The sequence below is a fragment of the Dromaius novaehollandiae genome, chromosome 20 (genome assembly GCF_036370855.1).
Source record: "Dromaius novaehollandiae isolate bDroNov1 chromosome 20, bDroNov1.hap1, whole genome shotgun sequence".
Taxonomy (NCBI): Eukaryota; Metazoa; Chordata; class Aves; order Casuariiformes; family Dromaiidae; genus Dromaius; species Dromaius novaehollandiae.
In genome coordinates, this window is record NC_088117.1 from 9,620,472 (window position 1) to 9,641,820 (window position 21,349).

The 21,349-nt window shown below is 38.0% G+C and overlaps 1 protein-coding gene across 8 annotated transcripts in view; it reads right to left on the minus strand.

Moving 5' to 3' along the window:
• Nucleotides 1-21,349, minus strand: part of AK8 (adenylate kinase 8) — a 91,782-nt gene that overhangs the window by 66,127 nt on the left and 4,306 nt on the right. For 7 of the 8 annotated variants that reach the window (XM_064523805.1, XM_064523804.1, XM_064523801.1 and 4 more), the window contains exons 3-8: nt 18,677-18,726; nt 17,883-17,996; nt 12,349-12,417; nt 3,688-3,769; nt 2,004-2,075; nt 725-925 (exon numbers count right to left, since the gene is read on the minus strand). In XM_064523805.1, the coding sequence (XP_064379875.1) occupies nt 725-925; nt 2,004-2,075; nt 3,688-3,769; nt 12,349-12,417; nt 17,883-17,996; nt 18,677-18,726 (588 nt within the window). Of the gene's footprint in view, nt 1-724; nt 926-2,003; nt 2,076-3,687; nt 3,770-12,348; nt 12,418-17,882; nt 17,997-18,676; nt 18,727-19,962; nt 20,004-21,349 lie in introns of those variants that run through there. The other variant, XM_026101795.2, reaches the window with a different exon arrangement.

A 21,349-nucleotide genomic window follows, 5' to 3' on the forward strand; every position in this document is an offset into this window, starting at 1 on the left:
GAATTCTTTATGAATGATGATATGAACTTTTAAATTTAATTAAGTAATTTAGAGGTAATTAATGTGTAAATTCAGATTATAAACTTCCTACTTGTTTATCTTAAAAGTGCAGCACTTGTCATTAAAAAAAAGACCTTTTTGAGATGCAAAATTACTGGGATATATCAGATCATCTACAGACTGACAGCTATGAAGTACATTATCAGTTGGTCTTTCTGGCAGTTTACTTATTTTATTCTTGAAGAATCAACATTAAAAGTCAGATTGCATTAAAGTCAAGCAAAGGCAAACAAGAATTGTTGAAAAGAAAAGCTACCAGCACAAACAGTTTTTAAATAATGAAATGTTACCAGCTTTGAACTACTCCTGCTTCTTGTTATCAGACTTGTGGAAGGTACTAGCCATATGGGAGACTAAGAGTAGAGCCACGATGCAGCCTTTCAGGAGCGTCTCTCACAGAAGTAATGGTGACATTTACTCTACTGAGTCAACTATCCCTTGTCAGGATTGTGAAACTAAGACTTCCCAGTTATTTGCATTTACTCTAGTCCTGTAAAATAATTATCAGGAACAGCCCAGACTCTGTATTAGAAAGAACACAACTCAATGGGGAGCTATCAGGCTTGACTAATCCTATTTCCATGAACTGTCTCTAAGGGCTAGGAACTACCTTTCAGATAAGAGTTTATCAACTATCAAATCTGCCATAAAGGTACATATTTACCCTGTGATAGGACATCCATGCAAGGCTGGTCTGCATTGATTGATTTCAGAAATTTTTGGTAGGTCTGGAAAACTCCAGGAAAGTTTCTATGATACTCCAGCAGCTTCTCTGACGTCTCTTGTTCAGATATATCTTCTGGCTTCACCAAACGCTGCTGCACTAGAGGGTCACTTGGCCAGTCAAAGGTCGTATGGTACACCTCTAGAAGTGAGACACTGGTTAGGAACCAAGAGGATGATTTAATAGGTCTTGTTCAGTTCCAAAGTTTTCCTAAGCAATATCAAAGTCTAAGTGTAAGGCTTATGCTGTGGCACAAGCGATTACCTGTGCACTCCCCTTGTTACTTATGCTTACAGCTGACTATTACTCAGCAGATATACAGAAAGAAAGTGGCCAAGATAACTGGCCACCCCTGTAGCCAAGACAGCATGATGCGTTCCTCAATAGGGAGCATGCATTTCCTTGTATACGCTGCAATCTCTATTGCAGAGCTGCACATACATGGTTCAAACAAGCCTTTTAGCAGAAGCAGTAGCAGTAATGATGTTTTTTGCTTTTGCCAAATGATATGAATGTGCTTTACAAGCACTAATGAGCTACTTCTTAGATAGAAGGGCGGTATCCTTAGCCTTCTTTTTCAAATCAGTAACGCAAGTCAAGCAACGACTTACCACCACAGAGAAAGAGCTGGGAACTGGGGATAGTTCTCCAAACTCTTAGACTGAACCTTAACCAAGGCCTTTTACAAGCAAATCTCCTTTATTGCAAATAAAAGCCATTCCTTTAGTTAACAACATCCTTTCTAATTGTGCTCCTAAAACATCCGACATGTTTTTTTAACCGAGCAATGTTACGATTTTATTTCCTGCTGGGAGACTGCTAGAGATAGTGAACAGAGAATTTGGAACTAAGTCTATTTGATAGTCATTCAATGGAAGATATGTGAAAGCAAACTGCCCCTCAGAATAAATCAGAATCTAGCAAAGATGCATGGCAAAATATAAGTTCATATGGAGAGATTTAACCTTCAAGTATTCTGTGCTGCAATAGCCTACTGTTTGCAGGCCCAATACCAACCTTTACATTGTCCTGTATTTTATTGTCACAGAAAATAAGATACTGTTGACATACACCTTCTCCAAACAGTTTATAATTATAAATTCCTACTGTTTCTTAGAGGGGTATGATTTAAATTTTAATCCCATTGATATTACAGTGCTTCTGGGACCAAGTAACACTCCAGTTACTAGTGGAGATCAGGAACAAATGCATACTGCACCTTCTGTGAAGGGATCGAGCCTTTTCCCACTGATCCGCTCAATCAGTACAGAGTCTGGAGCATAAAGCACAACTAGGCACCAAAAAGAAAAAAACAGAAAGAAGCGTAGCTTTTGTTAGTTACTTGCTTTATTTCCTCTAACTGTTTTGATGAATCCTGGTATTAAGGATGAATGAAAGTATTTCAAGCACATTTGTCTCCATTTGTCTTGTTTTCCTAATTTCCCATTATTCTACTTGCAAATACTTGATTTTACTTTTAATCAGAATTTTCCTCCACCTGCTGAACAGTATACTGGCTGACCCAGTCATCCATACCAATTAAGAAAGTATGGTTACATTCTATCCAGATGGAGTCCAGGCTAGAAGTCTAGGTTAGAAGCATCCACAGGTCACTCAGTCTGAGTCTCTTCTACACCACAAGCAGTTACTTCTCACCCAAATACTTCTGTAGTGAGACCAGTGAAACATATTTTTGGTTAACCTCACAGAAAAGTGTCCAAGCTGGACTAGAAAGAATCAAAAGATGGAGAATTTATCACTTCCCTGGATTGTTTTTTCGCTCATCATCCTCACAGTTAAATATTGTAATTTAATTTCTCTTTTCAATGTATTTGATTACAGGTTTCAGACACAAGTTCTTCTTACGACTTTCTCCACCATATCAAACAGCTCTTTTGGGCACTTTTCTCCCTATTAAGGTACTCATATACCGTAAATTATATCTCCTCTTAATCTTCTTTTTGATTAACTAGACAGACCGCACTTTAAGATTCTCATTCAGATCTTGGTTGCACAGATAAAACTGTGAGCAAAACTTGACTTCAGATGTTATTAGCTATATGAAAAATACATGCAAGTACTAGACATTAAACATTTTTTTCCTAACTCTATTGCAGTGATTCTGAATTCTTCATTAATAGTGGAATCTCATCCAAATCAAATCTGAAGTGACAATTCAACAAGTTTGCTAACATTCTGGCAAGTTCATGATCCACTGGCAAGCTCTACTTTTATCATTTTATGCTGTATTCCACACAACTGTAATTGTTTCTTATGTTGCAAGTAGGTTTTCTAACTGTTAATTTGGGACAACTGGCAGTTCTAGTTGGTGAGGGCAGCTGTCAAGGTCTTGTCTATCAGCACTTTGCCACCGAAGAAATGTTCCTCTCAAATTAAGCCACGCTCCATCCATACTCAGAAGAATCAAGCTTAAAACCAAGATGTTTCTATTTTACTCGGTGGAGAAAAGTTTGCTAGGTTTGTATTTTTTAATTCAACAGAAGAAAGAATTTGGATTCAGGGGATAAGAAATTGATTTGTTCTGAGGATCACTAAAAGCAGATTTCTAGAGACTGATGTCGGAGCAAATTTGGACCCACTCCTAGGATAGAAGCAAAACTACGTCTAACTGCTCAGAGACACTTGCTGAAGTGGTCTTGAATTTACAGAACTCTAACGTGTAAGAAGACAAGGGTTTATGTGGAGAGGGCAAGATTTAAAGTCTAACAGGTTAACTCAAGTCCTTCAATGAATCTGAACCATTCTGAAACATCATTTTACTGTCTAGCGACTCTGGTGTCTTCAGGACATGTACTGAAATTATTATTTAGGATGTTCAGATAAAAATGCTTCGAGGCTTTCACCTACTGGCCACAATCACACGTGAACCTTGTACTGCTTACCAACATGCGTAGGAATGATGCCAGATGATTGCAGCATCCATGCCTGCTCCTGGTTTTCAGGGAAGCCTTCCAAAATCCAACCCTATTGAACAAAAGCATGAAGCAGTTATTGATCCTGGAACAGGAAATACACAGGAAAAAAGAAAGCTTAGTATCAAACATTGGTGCTATTTGCACAACGTTGCTTCATTCTGATCTCACAACAGGACAATATAAGAATGAACCAATTTTCTCATACTACTGGACAACTTGAACAAAAGAACTAGGACCTAAGATATATTTATATATATATATATAAAAAAAAGCTTGGAATATCATTTTGCTCTTGAAAAAAGATTCATCTACTAACAAAACATCCTACAGACCAGTACTTCCCAAATATTTTCAACAATGGTAACCAATTTTTGGAATATGCCTGTGTTCACTGCAGCAGTTATCACATAATATTGCTCCCAAGTAGCTATTCAAACTAACCTAACTGGAGTTGGATAAACCAGACAATGAAACAGTAACACCACCATTATTATGCAATCTCTGTGCAAAATACACTCCATCCTAACACAAACATAGGCCCCCCCTCCTTATATATACACAACATTGGTCTCATTGAGCAACTTAAATGAAATGTTCTGCAGCAAGAATTTCATCCATTTACGTGTTCAGGGAGAAATCACTTCAGTGAATCGAAGTATACGGCTGGGTTTCGTTATAGATGCTTGTGACAGAAGAAAGCAAAGACACTGATATTTTTGTGAAATGGCATGCACTAATAACACTACCACAGTGCAAAGGACATTTATGTATTGTAGCAATGATTTTTTTCCCCATATTTCAATCTTAAACTTCTCTCTTAAATAAAAACAACCCACAACAATTTCTACAGTTTTGAAATATTTAAAAGGATACCAGCCCACACTGTGTATAAAAAAAGAGGCTAAACAAATCTAAAGACAGATTTAATGCCAAGAACAGTGAGGAAAATATGCGTGCTTTCATTATTTTCTTAAATTATACAGGAAAACTCACAGTAATGGAACCAGCATTCCCAAAGCTAATGAAGCAACAGAGCAAAAGAAAGAAAAAAGAAAAAAGAGCCTTTTGCTCCCTTAAGTCCTTGTTATAGCCAGCTAAGTGTTGGATTGAGCATCTTTAAAAAAACATTTACAGAGCTGTGAAATACCGTAGGAGTGCTGCAGCCTCACTCAGTGTCTATGTGATGCAGTATTTGAGATCTAATCCGCTTAAGTCTGAATCTTCTAAACTTTGCCTAATTTTTCTGTTAGTTGCTTAACTACGCAGGCCCTTGTCACTATATCCTATATCCTCAAATAACTTTGTGGTACTATAATAAATCTGAAAGGCCATCTTTGTATTTGAAATAAAGAAGATATTTTAATATTGCATTAGCTAGCAATCATTATTATCTCCCATATAAATTTGAAGCTCTGTCAGTATGGGGTCCAAAGGTTTTAGAAGTATTTCAGGGAAACATATCTCCATGACTTCTGCAGGAGGAAATTGGGACATTCCCATTATACAAGAAAATAGAGTAGACTACTTAAAATTCCTTAATTAGCCTGGTTTCGGGAACATGTCATCCTGCTGGTATCTGTAGAAAATAAGAGACTCAAGTAACTGCAAGCCATTTTTGCCACTCTCGGTGTTTGCTTTATCAAATTAGGATGAACCACTGTCCAAGGTCACACAGGTGCTAAGAAATCAATTTATCCATTGGGACTTGCAGAAGAGAGGCAAGGCTGCACAATATTTTTAGCAGTACGCTAGGAATTTCAGCACTGGTTGTGAATATCTTGTGTTTATACAACATATACACAGGCCCAGATCCTCTTTCTAGGGAGAAATGGCATCAGAGCCCTGAAGCCAATAAATCTATGCCAATTTACACAGACTACAAATCTGGCTCATTTTCTCCACTCCAAGTGCAATACTTTTGGAAACTAAAAAAAAAAGCCCTTTGCTTCTGGCATCAATACAGCTTATAGCTCAGAAGCAAATACTAAGCAACAGGCAGCAAACACAGAAGACATTCTTTAAACAACATATAGCAAACTTCACAATGCTTATATACAAATTTCAAAGGTCCTTAGAGCAGGCAGTATGCAATTTTATAGCTAAAAGTTTTTGCAATGTAGGAAATTATAGCTCAATAAATAGCTTCTTGCAACAAACAATTTTTAAACAAAGGCATAATAAATAAACACTACAAAAATAGTTAGCATTTTGGATCTTATTTCCAAAGGTCTCCGAGTTCCAGAGTATCAGTCAATCCCTAATTAGAATACATTATCCATCTACTTGACAGTTCAGTGAAATGTCTATTCCACCACAGAGCTGCAGCTTTGTTCAGAACAGGTTTATTGATATTCTGATGCATTCCCTCTCCATACCCCCAGTGGCTTGGTTCTGTTTTATCACACATCAAAAAGGCCGTATGCTCAGGGCACCCCATGCACAGCTCAGAGCTGGAGGTCTGAACAGCTGCAAGTAGTATGGTATCACAGGAGGGACAAGCTCCAAGCAGATGTCACAGATAAAAAAAAAAAAAAAAAAGAGTAGAAAGGGAGGGCGGCTTGGGAACTAAGCAAGAGAAAGCAAGACACAGCAGAGCAAGACCTGACTTAAAATATGCCTATCATGCTTCATGCAAACACTGGTCTTTTTTGCCCTCCTGACTATCATTAAAGTGTAATTAGTAACTTCACATGGTAAGAATTTGTTTCTTTAAGAAGCTATCTATTTTTTGTTCTTGATAGCAGTAACCTTACATCCACGCGTGGATGGCATCTTATCACATCAAGGCTAGAATGAAGGCTAGAAGTCTGAGAAATTCTATGGCGCCTTATTCTGTGGTCACTATTCCCTCCCTTGCAGCTGGAACCTCAGTCCTTTCCCACATCACGACTGCTATAAATACAGCATTCTGCTCTTGCCTTAGCACCAGGTGAAGTGCTCCTTGGAGACCCATGGCACACTGAAAATCAGCAACAGGGAAGTACTTTCAAAGCCATCACTTTCCTCTCCAAATTTAAGGAATCAGGAGAAAAAGAAACCCTCAAGGTCATTCCCAAACATAAATCTCCTTCCTTTGCTGGCACACTCTCAGCTGTAACACCAAACCTATGTTCTGTCAGCTTTCCACCTCAATAATAATGACCAAGATATTCAGTTCTCTCTTGTTATTTGACCTGCACAGCCGCAAAATTTGTTACAAAATCCAAAACTGACACTGCCTTAGAATAATGCAAACAGCAAAGGGATGGTGTAAAGAAATAATGCTGCATTACATGGCACATCTGAAAGAATTCTCAGACACGAGCACAAAGATCAAGGGTCATGAAAAATGCTGCCTGTAGGAAAGCATGTCTTCACAATAGTTTTTCCACAACATCACTGGTATTTTTGAAAAAGTATTAACGTGCCTTTCTCCCCCATCTAAAGGGAGGGGACAGACAACAGTGCAACAAAACAGCACAGTAATAGCCAGCGTGGATCCAAAATTTCTGAGGTTTTCAGAAAACAGCAGACTGAGGAGTGTAGTATAAATATTGCAATGCATAGGCAGATTTAAATGCAACATAATAGCACTTACTGAAATTTCAGTATTCCGACTGATAAAAATCAAATGACTATTACTGACAAATTCAGTGTCCCAGAGTTGGAGGTTTGGTCCTTACTTTTTTACATGGGCAGACAATCTTCATTGCTTTGGACCCTTCTTCTTTGTCTGGTCCCAAAATGGGGAATGAGCAAATGGAATCAAAGAGAGATACAACACAATTAAGATCCTGACCTGACTAATGCACAGCGACCTACATCTACTGCCAACCCCACTCCTGCAGTCTGTCAGCTTTAGCAGCATGGATGACGGAAGAAGCTCCACCTTACCAAATTTCTCATTTCAAAGGAATCTTTTATTCCCCACGTACAACGTATTCTTGAAGCTTCAGTGTAAAAAAAGAGCCACATGCTTTGTGGAAAACAAAAAAAGAAAGTTAAGAGGTTTCCCCAGATATATTTAAGAAACATCACTGTCCTTGTAAGGAGTCAGAGATGACATGATGATCTCTGTCTAAACCCAAAAACAACCAATAGCCATCACATTCTTTTCCTTCCTGTTCAGTGACAACCACCACCCTTCTGAATTGTTTAATACCAATCAGAAGTAATTCTGCCCTTGAGTTCATGTGACTCACTGGCGTAGGCTTAGTTCCTAAATCGTCCTAAAATGTAAGCGAGGTTGCTCAGCTCTTTCTCTCACAAATTCATCATCTAGCAATCTCTTCACTAGCTTTCCCCAGTTCTATAAATTCCCTCCACAATGCCAGCAGCACCAGGAGTTAGACAACAGCCAGATGAAAAGTCTTCATATGAGCTTCACAAGTCCCAGGTTCTAACGTAATGCTTGCAATAAGTTCCCTGTGTATGCTGGAAGACCTACCTGTCCGAGCCTTTGCAGTTCTAAATTTGTATTGGAAGAACAAACAACACTGTCTCAGAAGAGCTGTTGATCAATAAAAATGTTCTCCTTGGAGGATGCCTGTGACATCTATAAACCTGTGAGTGTCAAAACAATGGCACAAAAAATTCTGTATTCCTACTGTCAGTGGGATGAAAGCTGTGCAATTAATGCCAACCCAATGACACCACAAGGAGAAATAAAACAAACAGCTGGTGGTCCTGTGGTCCAACATACTGTTCCTAATCTATTTACATTTTCAGTTTAAAATGCTGACTCATGTTTTGAGAGAGATGGCATAAATCTGGGCAATGAAGTAAAAAAAATCCACAGTATTGGCTTCATTAACACTCACACAAGAAGAACGTTGCAATTAAAATGCATAGATCCTCTTTCAAGTGGAAGTGATACCTGACGTGGGAACATTTTAGTGGCCTTGAATTCCTGTCTACTAATAAAAGGACTTTCAATAAACTATCACAACTTTTGGAAAGTCGATTATGCGTTTTTCCTAAAAGGAGCTGAAATACTAACTACACTAATAATATGCACTCCACTCCTGCGCAACATCGTGGAAGCTTTCTAGAGAAAGTTTTTATTTCCTCTACTGTTCTGTAACATGTCCAGCGCTGGTTCAGTGCTGTTGGTAGTAACGATAGGAACATAAAACGTAGGCAGGATGCTATGAAGCTGTTGTCATTTAAACTATCTCGTCACTTTATCTGGAGTTTATATGACTTAAAATAACAGACACTGAGATCCCTCACTGCTATGGGGATAACAAGAACGATGCCAACAATTATAGAAAGCATGGGGCAAAAGAAACATAGGGTGGATGTGGCCTTTGGAGACTAATAGATTTTGCCTACACTCTGGTGGTTACTAAAACTCACTTTAACAGTATCACAACGAACACTGGAGAAATTAGCTGCTGAAAATACGTCTGCTTTTAACCAGAGGAAGTGACTTATGTGACAGAATGAGCACCTTGGAAAGGTTTTACAGCTACTATTACAAAAGCCCTAAAATGAAGAGTTATTCACCTACTTTCTAGTTCATCGCAACTACTGATACCAAAACAACTCTCCTCCTGATAGCACTAGAGGACAAAATCCCCCAGCAACTACTACTTTGAGAGGTCACCTTAGAAAATATTTGACCAGAACTATTGACAACACCAGGGGTTCCCTGGCATCTTGCCTACCCTGTCCCCTAACCAGCATCAGCACAGGTAGAGCAGCTGTTAGCGTTAAGCTGGGGCACTGTGCGCAGGGACTGAAAATGCCAAAGGTCTCGCAGTTAGCAGTTCCACTCTTGGGTTCACCATCTTTCTTACTTATTTTCATTTCTGTGCGTTTAAATATATTTTAAACATTCTCTCTAGAGAGAAAGTTTGCTGTTCATATCTTGCCATGAGGACAAGGTAGTAAATCATACAGTAACCTGACTTGCTCTATAACCGTGGTATCTCATTTCACTGCTTACATATAAAATATTGATTGTTTCTAGCCCTTTTTGGTGCTCATCTACTGGCATATACAGGGCTGACAACACCGGTTTCTTGGCAGAGTTCATCATTTACACACTAATTCAAAAGTCCACAAAAGTAAACAGGATGATACATCATATATCTGTGTTTTTAAATACGTTCTCCTGCCAACTGAGAGGCTTAAATCCAGAGTGAATTTAGTATGCAAATACAATAAATACTACCAGATATTTGGTCTGGAGGGCTAAATATCTTCCATGAGTCAAAATAATAAAATTAAATTAAATTAAAATAAAATAAAAAAATAAAATGAAATGCCCAGCCTAAAAGACCTCCAGGAGAAAATCTCCCTGCTGACGAAGGATGGAGCAGGTAACACAGGAACCTAAAACACTAAGAAAATGGCCCATTTGGAAGAGAAGAGGAGGAATTATATCTTTATATACAAAGAACTGGAAAATTCTACAGTATTCCCAGGTCTCAGTTGTACCAGCGTAGGACCTGAACTCAAATGGAAACAATAGCTAGGTTTGGAAACAGGGTAAATGCTTGAACTAACAACAGCATGCATTCTGCCTAAAACTTAGCTTAGGATAGCCAGTCTGCTGTAAATCCTAACGTCTTGGTAGTTCCCCACGTAAGCAAATACTGGTGTAATTTAGACGTGCAGCACTCAACTCACCACTATGCTACTCCAAATTTGCAGGGATTCATTGCTGGTTATGGCAAGGGATTTATACCTGGTATAAATCTAGAACCATCTGGAGATGAGCTAGGTTTTTGCTGCATGAATTTCCCTTCATAAAACAACTGCATATATTTCTTTGAAGGATGAGGAGTCCTATATTGTCATCTGTAAATCCTTATGGAAACCAATAACACACTCCAGATTTTTGTTGCAATAAGACTCTTTGGTAAAACCATTTTTAACTAAAAATGCAATAAAATGTTCAAAAAACAAGCCCACGTTAACTTACATTCATTTCTTCAGAGCTTTCTCTACTGTTATCAAAGGAAGGACTTTTAAACTGTTCTTTAACTGTGTAAGAGATTACACCACTCAGCTGTTCATTACCATGCTGCTCAAGTCATCCTTTCCACAGTTTGGACCATCTGAGCTAGCTTACACAAGGCAGGTCCACTGAAAGCCACTTTCATCAGTGGTTTAAGCAAAGATAGCTGACTTCGCGCTGAAGCGCACGAGGACCTCTCTGACAATCATTTACATTATCTCAGTTTAAAGCAGTAACCTTCAGTCGGGGCAGAAAACAAACCATTTTTGAATTCTTCTTGCTAGGTTTGTGGATACTTCTCGGCACCCATAGACACCTTTGTGCCACAGAATTACCACCTTAAAAACCACAAGGCAACGGCCCAGCCCCCTAGTATTATGATTTTGTTTTAGGTGAATGGAAATACCATTACATTATATACTCTAACCCTTGAACGTTTACTTGTGGCTATTTCAGTGTCTCTTTGTAAATGAAAGCTTAAAAACTGCAGATCATTGCAGACTACAGCAAAAGTAATAGAGATGTGGGGAGAAGCACAGGACACAAGATTTTTAGCAGTTTCTCACAGTGTCTGATGTTAAGACAGCTTTAGGAAGCAATTTTCAAAGTTCACTGAAACATCAACTACTGGCCCTGCTTTATTCAACAAACAAGCCAGATGATGATGTCAAGACACAACACAGTTTAATAAAGCACATCAGCCTTACAACATCTCTATGAGGTAAGGAAGTGCTAATTATCCCCTGGCCCACAAATGAATAGACAGACTGACTACTGTAAGAACATGTATTATTTACCTGAAAAGGGTTCGTTAGTCCTTCATGAATGTAACACCTACTTTGGACTGTGCACTTTTTTCCCCTCTCAAGAAGTGCATCCAATAATGTACAGCCTATATCTTGGCACTGTTTAGAATGAGATTTTTATCCACTAGATTATTATGTCTCTTACAAATAATCCTTTATTATGGGCTGATTATGGACTCAATAAACTATAACAACATCTGAGGGTTTAAAGGAAACACATAAAAGAAATTTTGCTTTCCTTGAGTCCAGACATTGATTTCAACTAACATTAATCTTTTTAAATTCTCTTTTGGTTCTGTTTGAAAGACCTACTTACATTAAGTCACAGGAAAAAACAACAACACAGATCCATGCATACAGCAGCCAAACCTCTTCAGCTGCCTATTTTTGTAAGCTAACAGTGAGCATATTAATTATTACCTAGAAGAGAATATATTCAAATTCCTAACACAAGAAGGAAAAAAAGACACAATGAGAAAGAGAGAAAATTGAAATGAATAACAGTAGACTCTCTTTTCTCCTTTCATCAGTAAGAGCTAAAAACTTAACTCAACCTATTGATTTTTATATATTTTCTGTTTATCTGCTTTGTCCACTATAACTCTGCCAGTTGCCCCAGGCAATCAACAAAGCTATGCTTGTTCAGCCTTTGATCATCTCAGTGCTATAAGATTAGCATATGCATACTCTCATCCTCCCCTTTATCCTGTTAATAAAGCTCCAAAGTCCCTCTGCTGATGTTCAAGAAAGCAATTCACTCCAGAGCCCCCAAAGATTTGCCCCCATTCCCTCCTCTGCTCAGGACTCAGAATGCTAACTACTATGCACGAGTTGTGTAAGTGCTTATCCACCGGCCCTCTGAGGAGCAATTCTTACTTGTTTGATGCAGTCCACGTTTGACAGACGTTCCTGGATCAGATTGGCCCAAAGTGCATTGGGAATTTTCTAAAGAAAGAACAACAAAAAAAAGGCTGAATATTCACAATTGAGTTCAAAAGGAATTTTATCATGCAGGCACATTCCGGTTAAAGGTGAACTGAGATGTCTCCTTAAAATAAATAAATAAATTGAACTGTGCAAGTCCCCAAGTCATTAACACAATGTATCAGAGAATTAATAAGGGCACAAAAATCAACGTTAAAGGTAAGCTAAACACATTTCTACTTGCCAAAGCCCACATCCGAGCTTTTTGCACACTAACATGGAAACGGTGCCAAGTTTTGCACACTAACCACCACACTGGACCTCAAACCTGCAAAGGGATCCATAAGAACATCGCAGCCACCAGTAGTCCCTTTAAAAATAACAAGTATCTGACCCACTGCTGCTTCATATGCCAGCACATACAGCATTAGTGATATTAACAGATATCACGTGAGACAAGCAGAATCTCAAACACATAACAGATAAACACCAAGAGCATGATGTTCAGGAGGTTTGTTTTATGGTTTCTAGTAACTCTCACTCACTTTTTCATCATCCAGTTGCCCTACAGGTTCTATGCTGAACCTGGTTAAACAAGCTCTGCTTTAGTCAGTTTGCCTTGCTAAAGTCTAAACCTTTGGCCATGCCAGTCGGAGAAGCTATTAATCACTTGACTAAATCAAATCACCTTGTCTCATTCATTTTGTCATTATTGGTAAAATGAAGACTCAGAAAGATTTCTGCAGACGGATTCTCTACATCCTGAGTCACAAAGCTGTCTTTCAACTAATCCAAGAAACTTTAAACGATGTGAGCATGACTCTTCATCCCAAGCAGCTACTTTTCATGGCTTCCCATCCACCTGTTATTCTAACCAGTCTGAAGGGTATAATCCTAAGAGAGTATTTCTTTAGGCTTATATTAAACTAAAGGACGTAACTAGACATAATGAAAATGTGGCTATGTGGAAAAATTTCCTAACAATCATCCTCATCAGCTCATGAAACAATTTCACCAGGAGCGGTGGAAACTCTTATCGCACAAGTCACTCTGAAGTAGCCTGGAGAAAGCACTCCAGAATACACAACAGAGAACAGTCCTCAGCTGGCTGTGGAATGGACAAGATGGCCCAGTCAGGTGGTGTGAGGGGGTGCTTTTGTTTTGTTTCTCTCTACTGTCCCCAGTTCTCAGTGCCTTTCTTCACATCAGCCATTCATAAGACAACGTTCAAGCAGGTAACAGAGAAAAAGGGAAAGAAATTGCTGTGTTTCTTGAAAGTCAGCAGGTCTCATAGGGTGGTGCGTCAAAGCCTCCCGCAGCCGCTCGCTGCTGGAGTCTGGGTCTGTGGCTTTGAGTCTGTCACCTTCCAAAGATGCATCACGCTGCTATCAGGAACAGCTAGCGTCTTGCTTACTTCTTTGATGTGTCATGTCAAGAGAGGCTAGCAACTGCCGGGGGTCCACTCTGCTAAGCCGTGCCAAACCAATTTAAACCAAAATTATACTAACTTCTTTTAGTGCAGTGATAGTCTAAGTCCTCTCTTTTGAGCAGGGTTTATTGCACAAAAACAATCAAGGACACACAGGCAGGTATTTCAGTGTATTAGTTCCTTCTGCTCTCTGCAGCTCAATTCCAATTTTATTTCCTGGTCAGTTTTCCTTCTACTGAACAGTGGCCTACAAAATCACTTTCAATAGGCTCTTTGTAGTATGCCTAATTATTCACTTAGAAATCATTAAATCTCACACACATCCAGCATCAGATAGCACGTTCATATTTTCTTTCTCACAAACACTCACATAAATATATCACAAGCTTGATAGATGGGATATCACCTCCCAGGAATCTGTAATAACGGACAACGAGACATGGACATCAGATAACAGCAGAGCTTATCTAAGGCACTCTGAGCCTGACCTAATATCCAGTTTAGGTAATGAAAAGACCTGCTGTTTGAAATGTTAAACTTTCCAAAAACTGTGGCATTTTCTTATATTCAGACATATGTATATTTTGCTTATAGGCTATACACACTGGTTTAATCACTATTCCCATACTGATGAAAAACTCTCCTCATTCATGACTGATTTTAAATGTTCCATGTTATTCCAGAGATACCATATTTCATCTTACATGCCTGATCTCCTCAAAGTGATGTTTTTAGCAATCCTTTCACAAAACTGCTACACTTTTTGTTCAGTATGAGAGGGGGAAGGACTTTCCCTAGATGTTCCCATTGGAAGTTTTGGACATATTTGTTCTGAAAATAGCTACAGCTAAAATCTTCAAAGTTGGTTTGCTTTATAATTTGGCACCTTGGAGAGAAAAGCAGTCAAGCTTGAAGAAATTTGGTTAGTACTCTGAAAAATCATGAATGTTTAAATTTGCTTGTTCCGATAAATACACACAGAAAGGCTGCTCTTTTCATGTATACACAAGGCTGGAACAGTTCTTATTTGTTCCTTCACAGTGACTTGTCCTGGAATAGATTAGAATGCTGAACATGCATAGATAAGGATGCCTTGGGTTTTCCTCTCTTCTATTATATTTCTTCTTAAAAAGCACAGGGATATGATGCAACTGTACTGCAGTTTTAAGTCATTAAGCAGTATACAAACACCTTAACTGCAATTTAGTATAGCTTTAAGAGCACACCCATCCTGCAAACCCACAATTACCACGGTTGTTTCAACTTCTTATTTTATCCAGCTAACAGGAAAAGTGAAACATGCAATAGCTCATCATTAGACTTCTCTATAGGAAAAACTTGGAGGTGCTTTCTATTAACATTATAATAACTAGAGATGAGGGAATAATTTGCAATGATTTATCCAAAAATGTAGTCTCTCTTTCTGTTCATGGAATATTTATTGGTAGCTCATGATTCCTCAAATTTATTGAATATTCAAAAATATTTGACTTCTTTTTGAAATATTTTTACATGCAGAATGATCATACTTTGCTTTGAACATTCAGTATTTAAAATTCACTACTTGAGCTGTGCTCATTAGTAAGTGACCAGGTGCATGATAGTGAATGATTACATGTCCAAATTTAAAAACTGAGCTTTGGAGAATAATCAGGTATTTTAAATACCCCTTCCATGAACTCCTGTGCCAGTAAAACTCAAATGTTTTAACGTTCACTGGAAGTGAACACAAAAGAGATGAAAGCATGGATAAAGAGAAGTAACTAAAATATGTGAACAAATATTTGTGGACCTTTTTCCAGCATTTGCCCAGATCTAGTAACACTGGCCTACTGACCTATAAAATGAACGAACTTTGGCACTGGGGTTAATTTAGTCGGAGTAACCTTATACTCATGAAATGGTCCTCTAATTACATTAAATTGTGTTATATGATCTTCACACCAGACTTTCAAAAACACAAACTTAGTTCATGCTTTTCCTCTTTCCATTTATTAAATTGTTTTGGCTCGGACTACAACTTTTTAATGATATATTTGCATCAAAGACTGTATAAACAGCTATTGTTTTGTTCCTGAATAGACATTCAAATCCTATTAGTGCTAATGGATGTTATGTGTGTTAGAGGAGTCAAGTTTACCACTTGCTTCAGCAGAACCAGGGGTCACTTATAGCAAAAAATAGGTTTAGCCAACAACATGATTCAGCAAGGGGAAATATAGCTCTTCAAGATGATATTTTCGCTACATCTTAAGTCACTGCAAAGCTTCCACTGATTTAGAGGAAGCTAGGAGTTCCCTCCTAGTTTTAGGAAGTTGCATATGAAGACTCACACTCATGTAAAAGAACAAAAGAAAGCGATTTAGTGAAGACTATCTTCTAGCACCTAACATCTCAGAAACAAAGGTGAACACTGCATAGTATTTAAACACCACCAGATTCTGCTCTTCAGGCACACCTTACTACCTGATCAGCCTTGACGTTTTTGGCTTTCATCTTCCACACCATTCATCTTTTTAAATCAAATAAGCCCAAAAGGACACCCTTGAAAGTGCATCTGTATAGTCTGAAATATGTTAATAATTAGAGTAATTAAACCAAAGAGAATTTTTGTTTTAAATTCTCCTATTCTTAAGTTGAAATTTATGAATCTGGTAAAACAATCTTTAATAATTAGAACAAAGATTTCAAAGTATATATTTCTAGTAAAAAAATCATTTTATATCATGCCAGCTGAAAGCAAACCTTTTTGGTAGTAAGTTCAGTGATTTCAATGAACTCCTTCCTCTCAGATCTTCAAGTATGTTATCTGAGGTTTTGCCAATCTTCACTCTTTAATTCAGTGTAATAAATACTATTCTATTTTCAGCCTAGTTTTCTAAGGAAACAAAATTTACGTAATCATACTATTTGCCCTTTCAGCAGCTTCTGAATCTGTTGGCCAATTTCAACCAAATTTATCAGGGGGTGTGGAAATCTCACAGATGCAAAGCTCCTACAAATGTTATGAAAATAGGTGACCTTGGAGAGGGAAGAAACTCAAACTAGCGGTCTTGCCAGAAAAATTCACAGAAAACTAGGCTTCTTCCATTTCATTATTCCTGGATCTCCTTGACATTTGGGGAAAGGAATCAGGTAAAAGGGAAGGCATCAGAAGCAGAGATGCTCCCACGTATTCAAGATATTCCGTCAACATTTTGTTCTGACCTCTTTGTCGTTAGCCTTTAACAAGAGAATGACACTGGAGATCAAGTAAAACTGTAAGTCACCAGCATTACCCAGGACATAAATGTTCATGGAACCAACTCCTTTGAACATTAAGGAGACCCACAATGAAGAATGAAGGGATTCCAAATCCTGGAATGGAGCAAACAGTGTTCTGGGGGTTGGACAGCCTGCATCAGTCCAAGAACTGAATGACCTCCTGAGTCCACTGCTATTTCCTCAGCCTGAGGGCCTCTAGGGTTTTCAATAACTGACTGGATTGTCCTACAACTTTGAGTTAGTGCACCAAGTTACTTGTATCATGCTACAGAAAAATCAAACATGAACTACTAAGTACCTCTATCACATTAAAAGAAAAGTTATTTGTGTATATATTTTCCAGAGCATTTTGTACCAAAGGAGACCTCAGAAATTCATGCTTATTTTACTGAGATTATCAAACACACTGAAATAGAACAGACTTTGTTTAATGAAATAATGACACATTCTTTAAATGATATTGTGCATATCTGGACTTCTCTTAATTCTGTTACTCCAGTCTAAGGTTAATGTTTCCAAGACCTCCATTACTCTACTTTGTCTTCCCCTCCTGCTCCTATTCTATGCCCTGACAGACTTTTATCTTTGTCCACATCAGCTTACCTCACAGAGGTGACCCTTCTTCTCTGAAAGACCCTGCACCTATATATGTATTAACAAATGTATAAAACAGCATTGATAAAAGAATATTTACTCTGATCTGCTAAACTCATAGCAGTGGAAATCATGGGAGTGCCACACAATTCCTCTTCTGTGACATACAGAACTGCTATTATTACTTCCTCTTACGCACCTGTTTTCTTTCTTTATATGCCTTTGCTTCTTTTGTCAGAGCTAATATTTCCTTGAATAACAAAGTCTCCTGAGAGATACGTATGGCATCCAAATGTTTACAAAGCCACATTGCCTGAGGGAAGAAGAAGAAAAAAAAACAAGTTGAAATATTTGGAAAGAAAATGAAACGTTTTCAGAATGCTACAGAAAGCCAGAGAACATCTTCCTAGCCTCCAATTTAAATGAACTGACTGTAAGTGTAACTTCAAGCAGCTTCTTATAAAGAAGTTAAAGACACTACAACTTTGAATAAAGCCTTTTTTATCTACTAGACTATAACATGGATTTTAGAGAAGAAAGCATTCTTCCTAGCATGTATACACCACCATCATCCATAAAGTTTCCGTGGGTCAGCTTTCTTGGTGGTTCAAATACAACTTTGACATTTTCAGTTCAGTGGTACATGAGAGTGGACATGAGAGAGAACTGGCCAGGCAAATGAAGCAAATAACAATTCTGGGAATACCACAAGCATGTAGCTGTGGTACTCCTCCCAGGCTAATTAGTCCTGCTAAAACACTGTGTAAATAAGTTCTGTTGTAGAACAGCTGTATCACTAGCACTATCTAAGCAAGCTCTTGCAGAGCTCAGTATCCTTAGGGAATGCTATCCTTCAACATGTCTTGTACTCGTGTATCACTTCCACAATTCAAAAAATCATCTTCTCAGAATACGATTTCCACAAGCACTGAGCTCAATAGAAAGCAAAAAGTTAAGTGGACAGTATTATAACATTGAAGGTCGCATACTTACAACCGTAGTTTTCCCAGAAACAGGTGGACCAAGTATACAAATTCTTGGAGCTATGGAACAAGAACATGTGAATGTGAATATGTAGAAAAGCAGAAATTCCAACTGCTTTCCTGCTATTACACTGCATAAAATAAATGTAATTACAATGAAACAATTATTTTGGTTGGAAATCTGCTGAATGGAGACTTCAGGACTGGGCTCCACTGGGGAAAGGGGGAATAATAAGACAGTGTCAGCTGTGTCTTCCTTTAATCTCCATAGTTCATGAGAATAATACTCTGACTAAACATGTTACTTAAGCGTGTATACCAATTTAAGCACATGAATAGTTTACTTGCTGAACCAGAGCATAAGAAAGAACATTTCTTTATATGAGTTTGACTTTTATTCCCAAAACATTTATTTAGACCAGACATTTTATGACAAAAAAAAATTTTAGGTTGTACATGTAGGATGAAACTACTTAAAAGCGACTATTTTCATACAATCCTAGAACGGTTGAAGTTGGAAGGGATCTTTGGAGAGCTTCCATTTCTTCTTTCATTCTCCTTACACAGTAGGGTAGTAAAAAACCTTTTTTCTTTGGAGAAGCTTTTGGCTCTCATCACAAAAAGTACAATTTCACCTTACGGTTTCATCTAAATATGTTGAGTCAGGGTTGAGAGAAGATTTAGACATTGCAAAATTAGGCACTTTTCTCTCTACCCTTTTGATAGCTACCTTCAGTTTCTCTAGTGAGTGTTAAAATTCACTTTTTCTCTAAGTATCATTCTTGTGTTTCTCTGCTTCATGTCCCCCTCCTTTCCCTGAGGGGGCATGCAACAGCAAGGTGGGGGAAAAAAGCATGTTCTCTTGGCACCCAAGTACCTTTCTCATTTCCATGGACTTTAGTAATCTCTATATACTGCTATAACTGTGCAAAAGAAATTGAAGAGAAAAAGAAATGGATAAGATCCCTGTTCTGAGGAATTCTTAATCTAATGCCTACAGACAACACAATGAGCACTACTATTCTAAGCTTTACTGGGAATGGATCAGAGGCATAACAAAACAAGGGAAATGGGGGTAACTTTTGGGAAAGTGTTTGGGACTTTTTACATGACCACACACACTTCGGGCTGCAGTCCCTTGAGTTATCATTTTATATTAACATTTGATGTTTTTCCCTTATACCTTGGGGGTGGGGGGGGGGGGGGGGAGCAGAACAAAACAGACCATATACAGAAGGGATAAGTATTTACTGGGAGTAACATAGATCAAAACAGATGAGTGAGGGATCTACTCACCCAAAAACCTCTTCAGCTCTTCACAGCCAAGGGAGATATAGTGTCTGATGGCAGCAGACAGGGAAGGATGTGAAATGTATTTTTATGAGGTCTTCCATGTGCTTAAGCAGTTATTGGGCAGGTGCAATTTTTAAACATACATGAAATCCAAATTATAGATTCATCTTTACAAAGTTATTTGACTAGGAAGGTTTAAGAAAATCTCCCCCCTTATTGGTTCTTGCAAGTGCAACAGAACTAGTACACAATGTAGAAAAATACTTTAAAAGGATACATCAGCTGTTTTTATCACCTAATTTCTTTCAAATGTAATGTGATTAAATCCTAGGGTTTTTTTTTAATCTAACACCTTGAAACTCCAGCCCGGTACTTAGGAATTATTTATAAACAGCGTCATAAAAGAGTGCTCGGGTGCCAACACTAATCAACTTCTTCAAACCACTTCAAAGAAAATCAAAAAACCTTTCCATCCACAGATCCTTTTGAGGTTTAACTAGGAGCATGATTTAAAATTCACAAGAAAACCCTTAGGTATTGAAGCTTTAATACACAGCTTTCTTGGACAAACGTTTGATAAAAAACGAAACATACCATTATATACACCATATCATGCTTTAATATTGCCCAGGGCTACTGTAAATGCTCACTTTGTACTAAATCTGGTTTTCTCTCTGCTTAGTGGCTGGCAGCAGATGGGGCAGTGTAATTCACTGATTTACTCATTTGCACACTTGTAAGACTCTTCTAAAGCATTCCCCCTAAACATATGACACAAGGGCACAACCAGGACCCCACTGTATGTAATGTTTAACACCCTCAAATCAGCAAATAATCGCTATTAAATACTTGAGGTCTCTATGAACGGCTAAGCGAAGCCAGAGAAGTCTGAAAAACGCCTTTTTCTTCAGTAACAAATCATATTTCATTTCATGTTTAGTCTCGATGAGATGTTACAGGATTCACTCTTCCAAGCAATCTTAAGATTTAACATTCAAGTATGATTTTAGTAATAACAAAATTAATCCTGGAATAATGCAAAAGACCGGCTGGACTTAGAGTTCTATTTAAGTCCAAAAGATTCATGATTAATATTAATGCAACAAAATTTGCTTAAGTTGTAAAGGAAATCCTTGGTCAAACAGGAAAAGTACATAGTGCACGATGAACATTCCTGCAGAACTTTGCTACGTTTCTTCAGAGTATGATTGTAAAGGAAGAATTCACAAAAATGCCACTTGGATCCTGGAAGCTTTTTTTATTAGCACAAACCAGGATAAAATGTACAAAACTGACATCTTTGTACTAAAGAACTATCAGCTTTCATAAAATACTTTTAGGCTTTTTAAAAGAATCACATGAAAGAACCACAGCATAGAGGCTTGAGTAT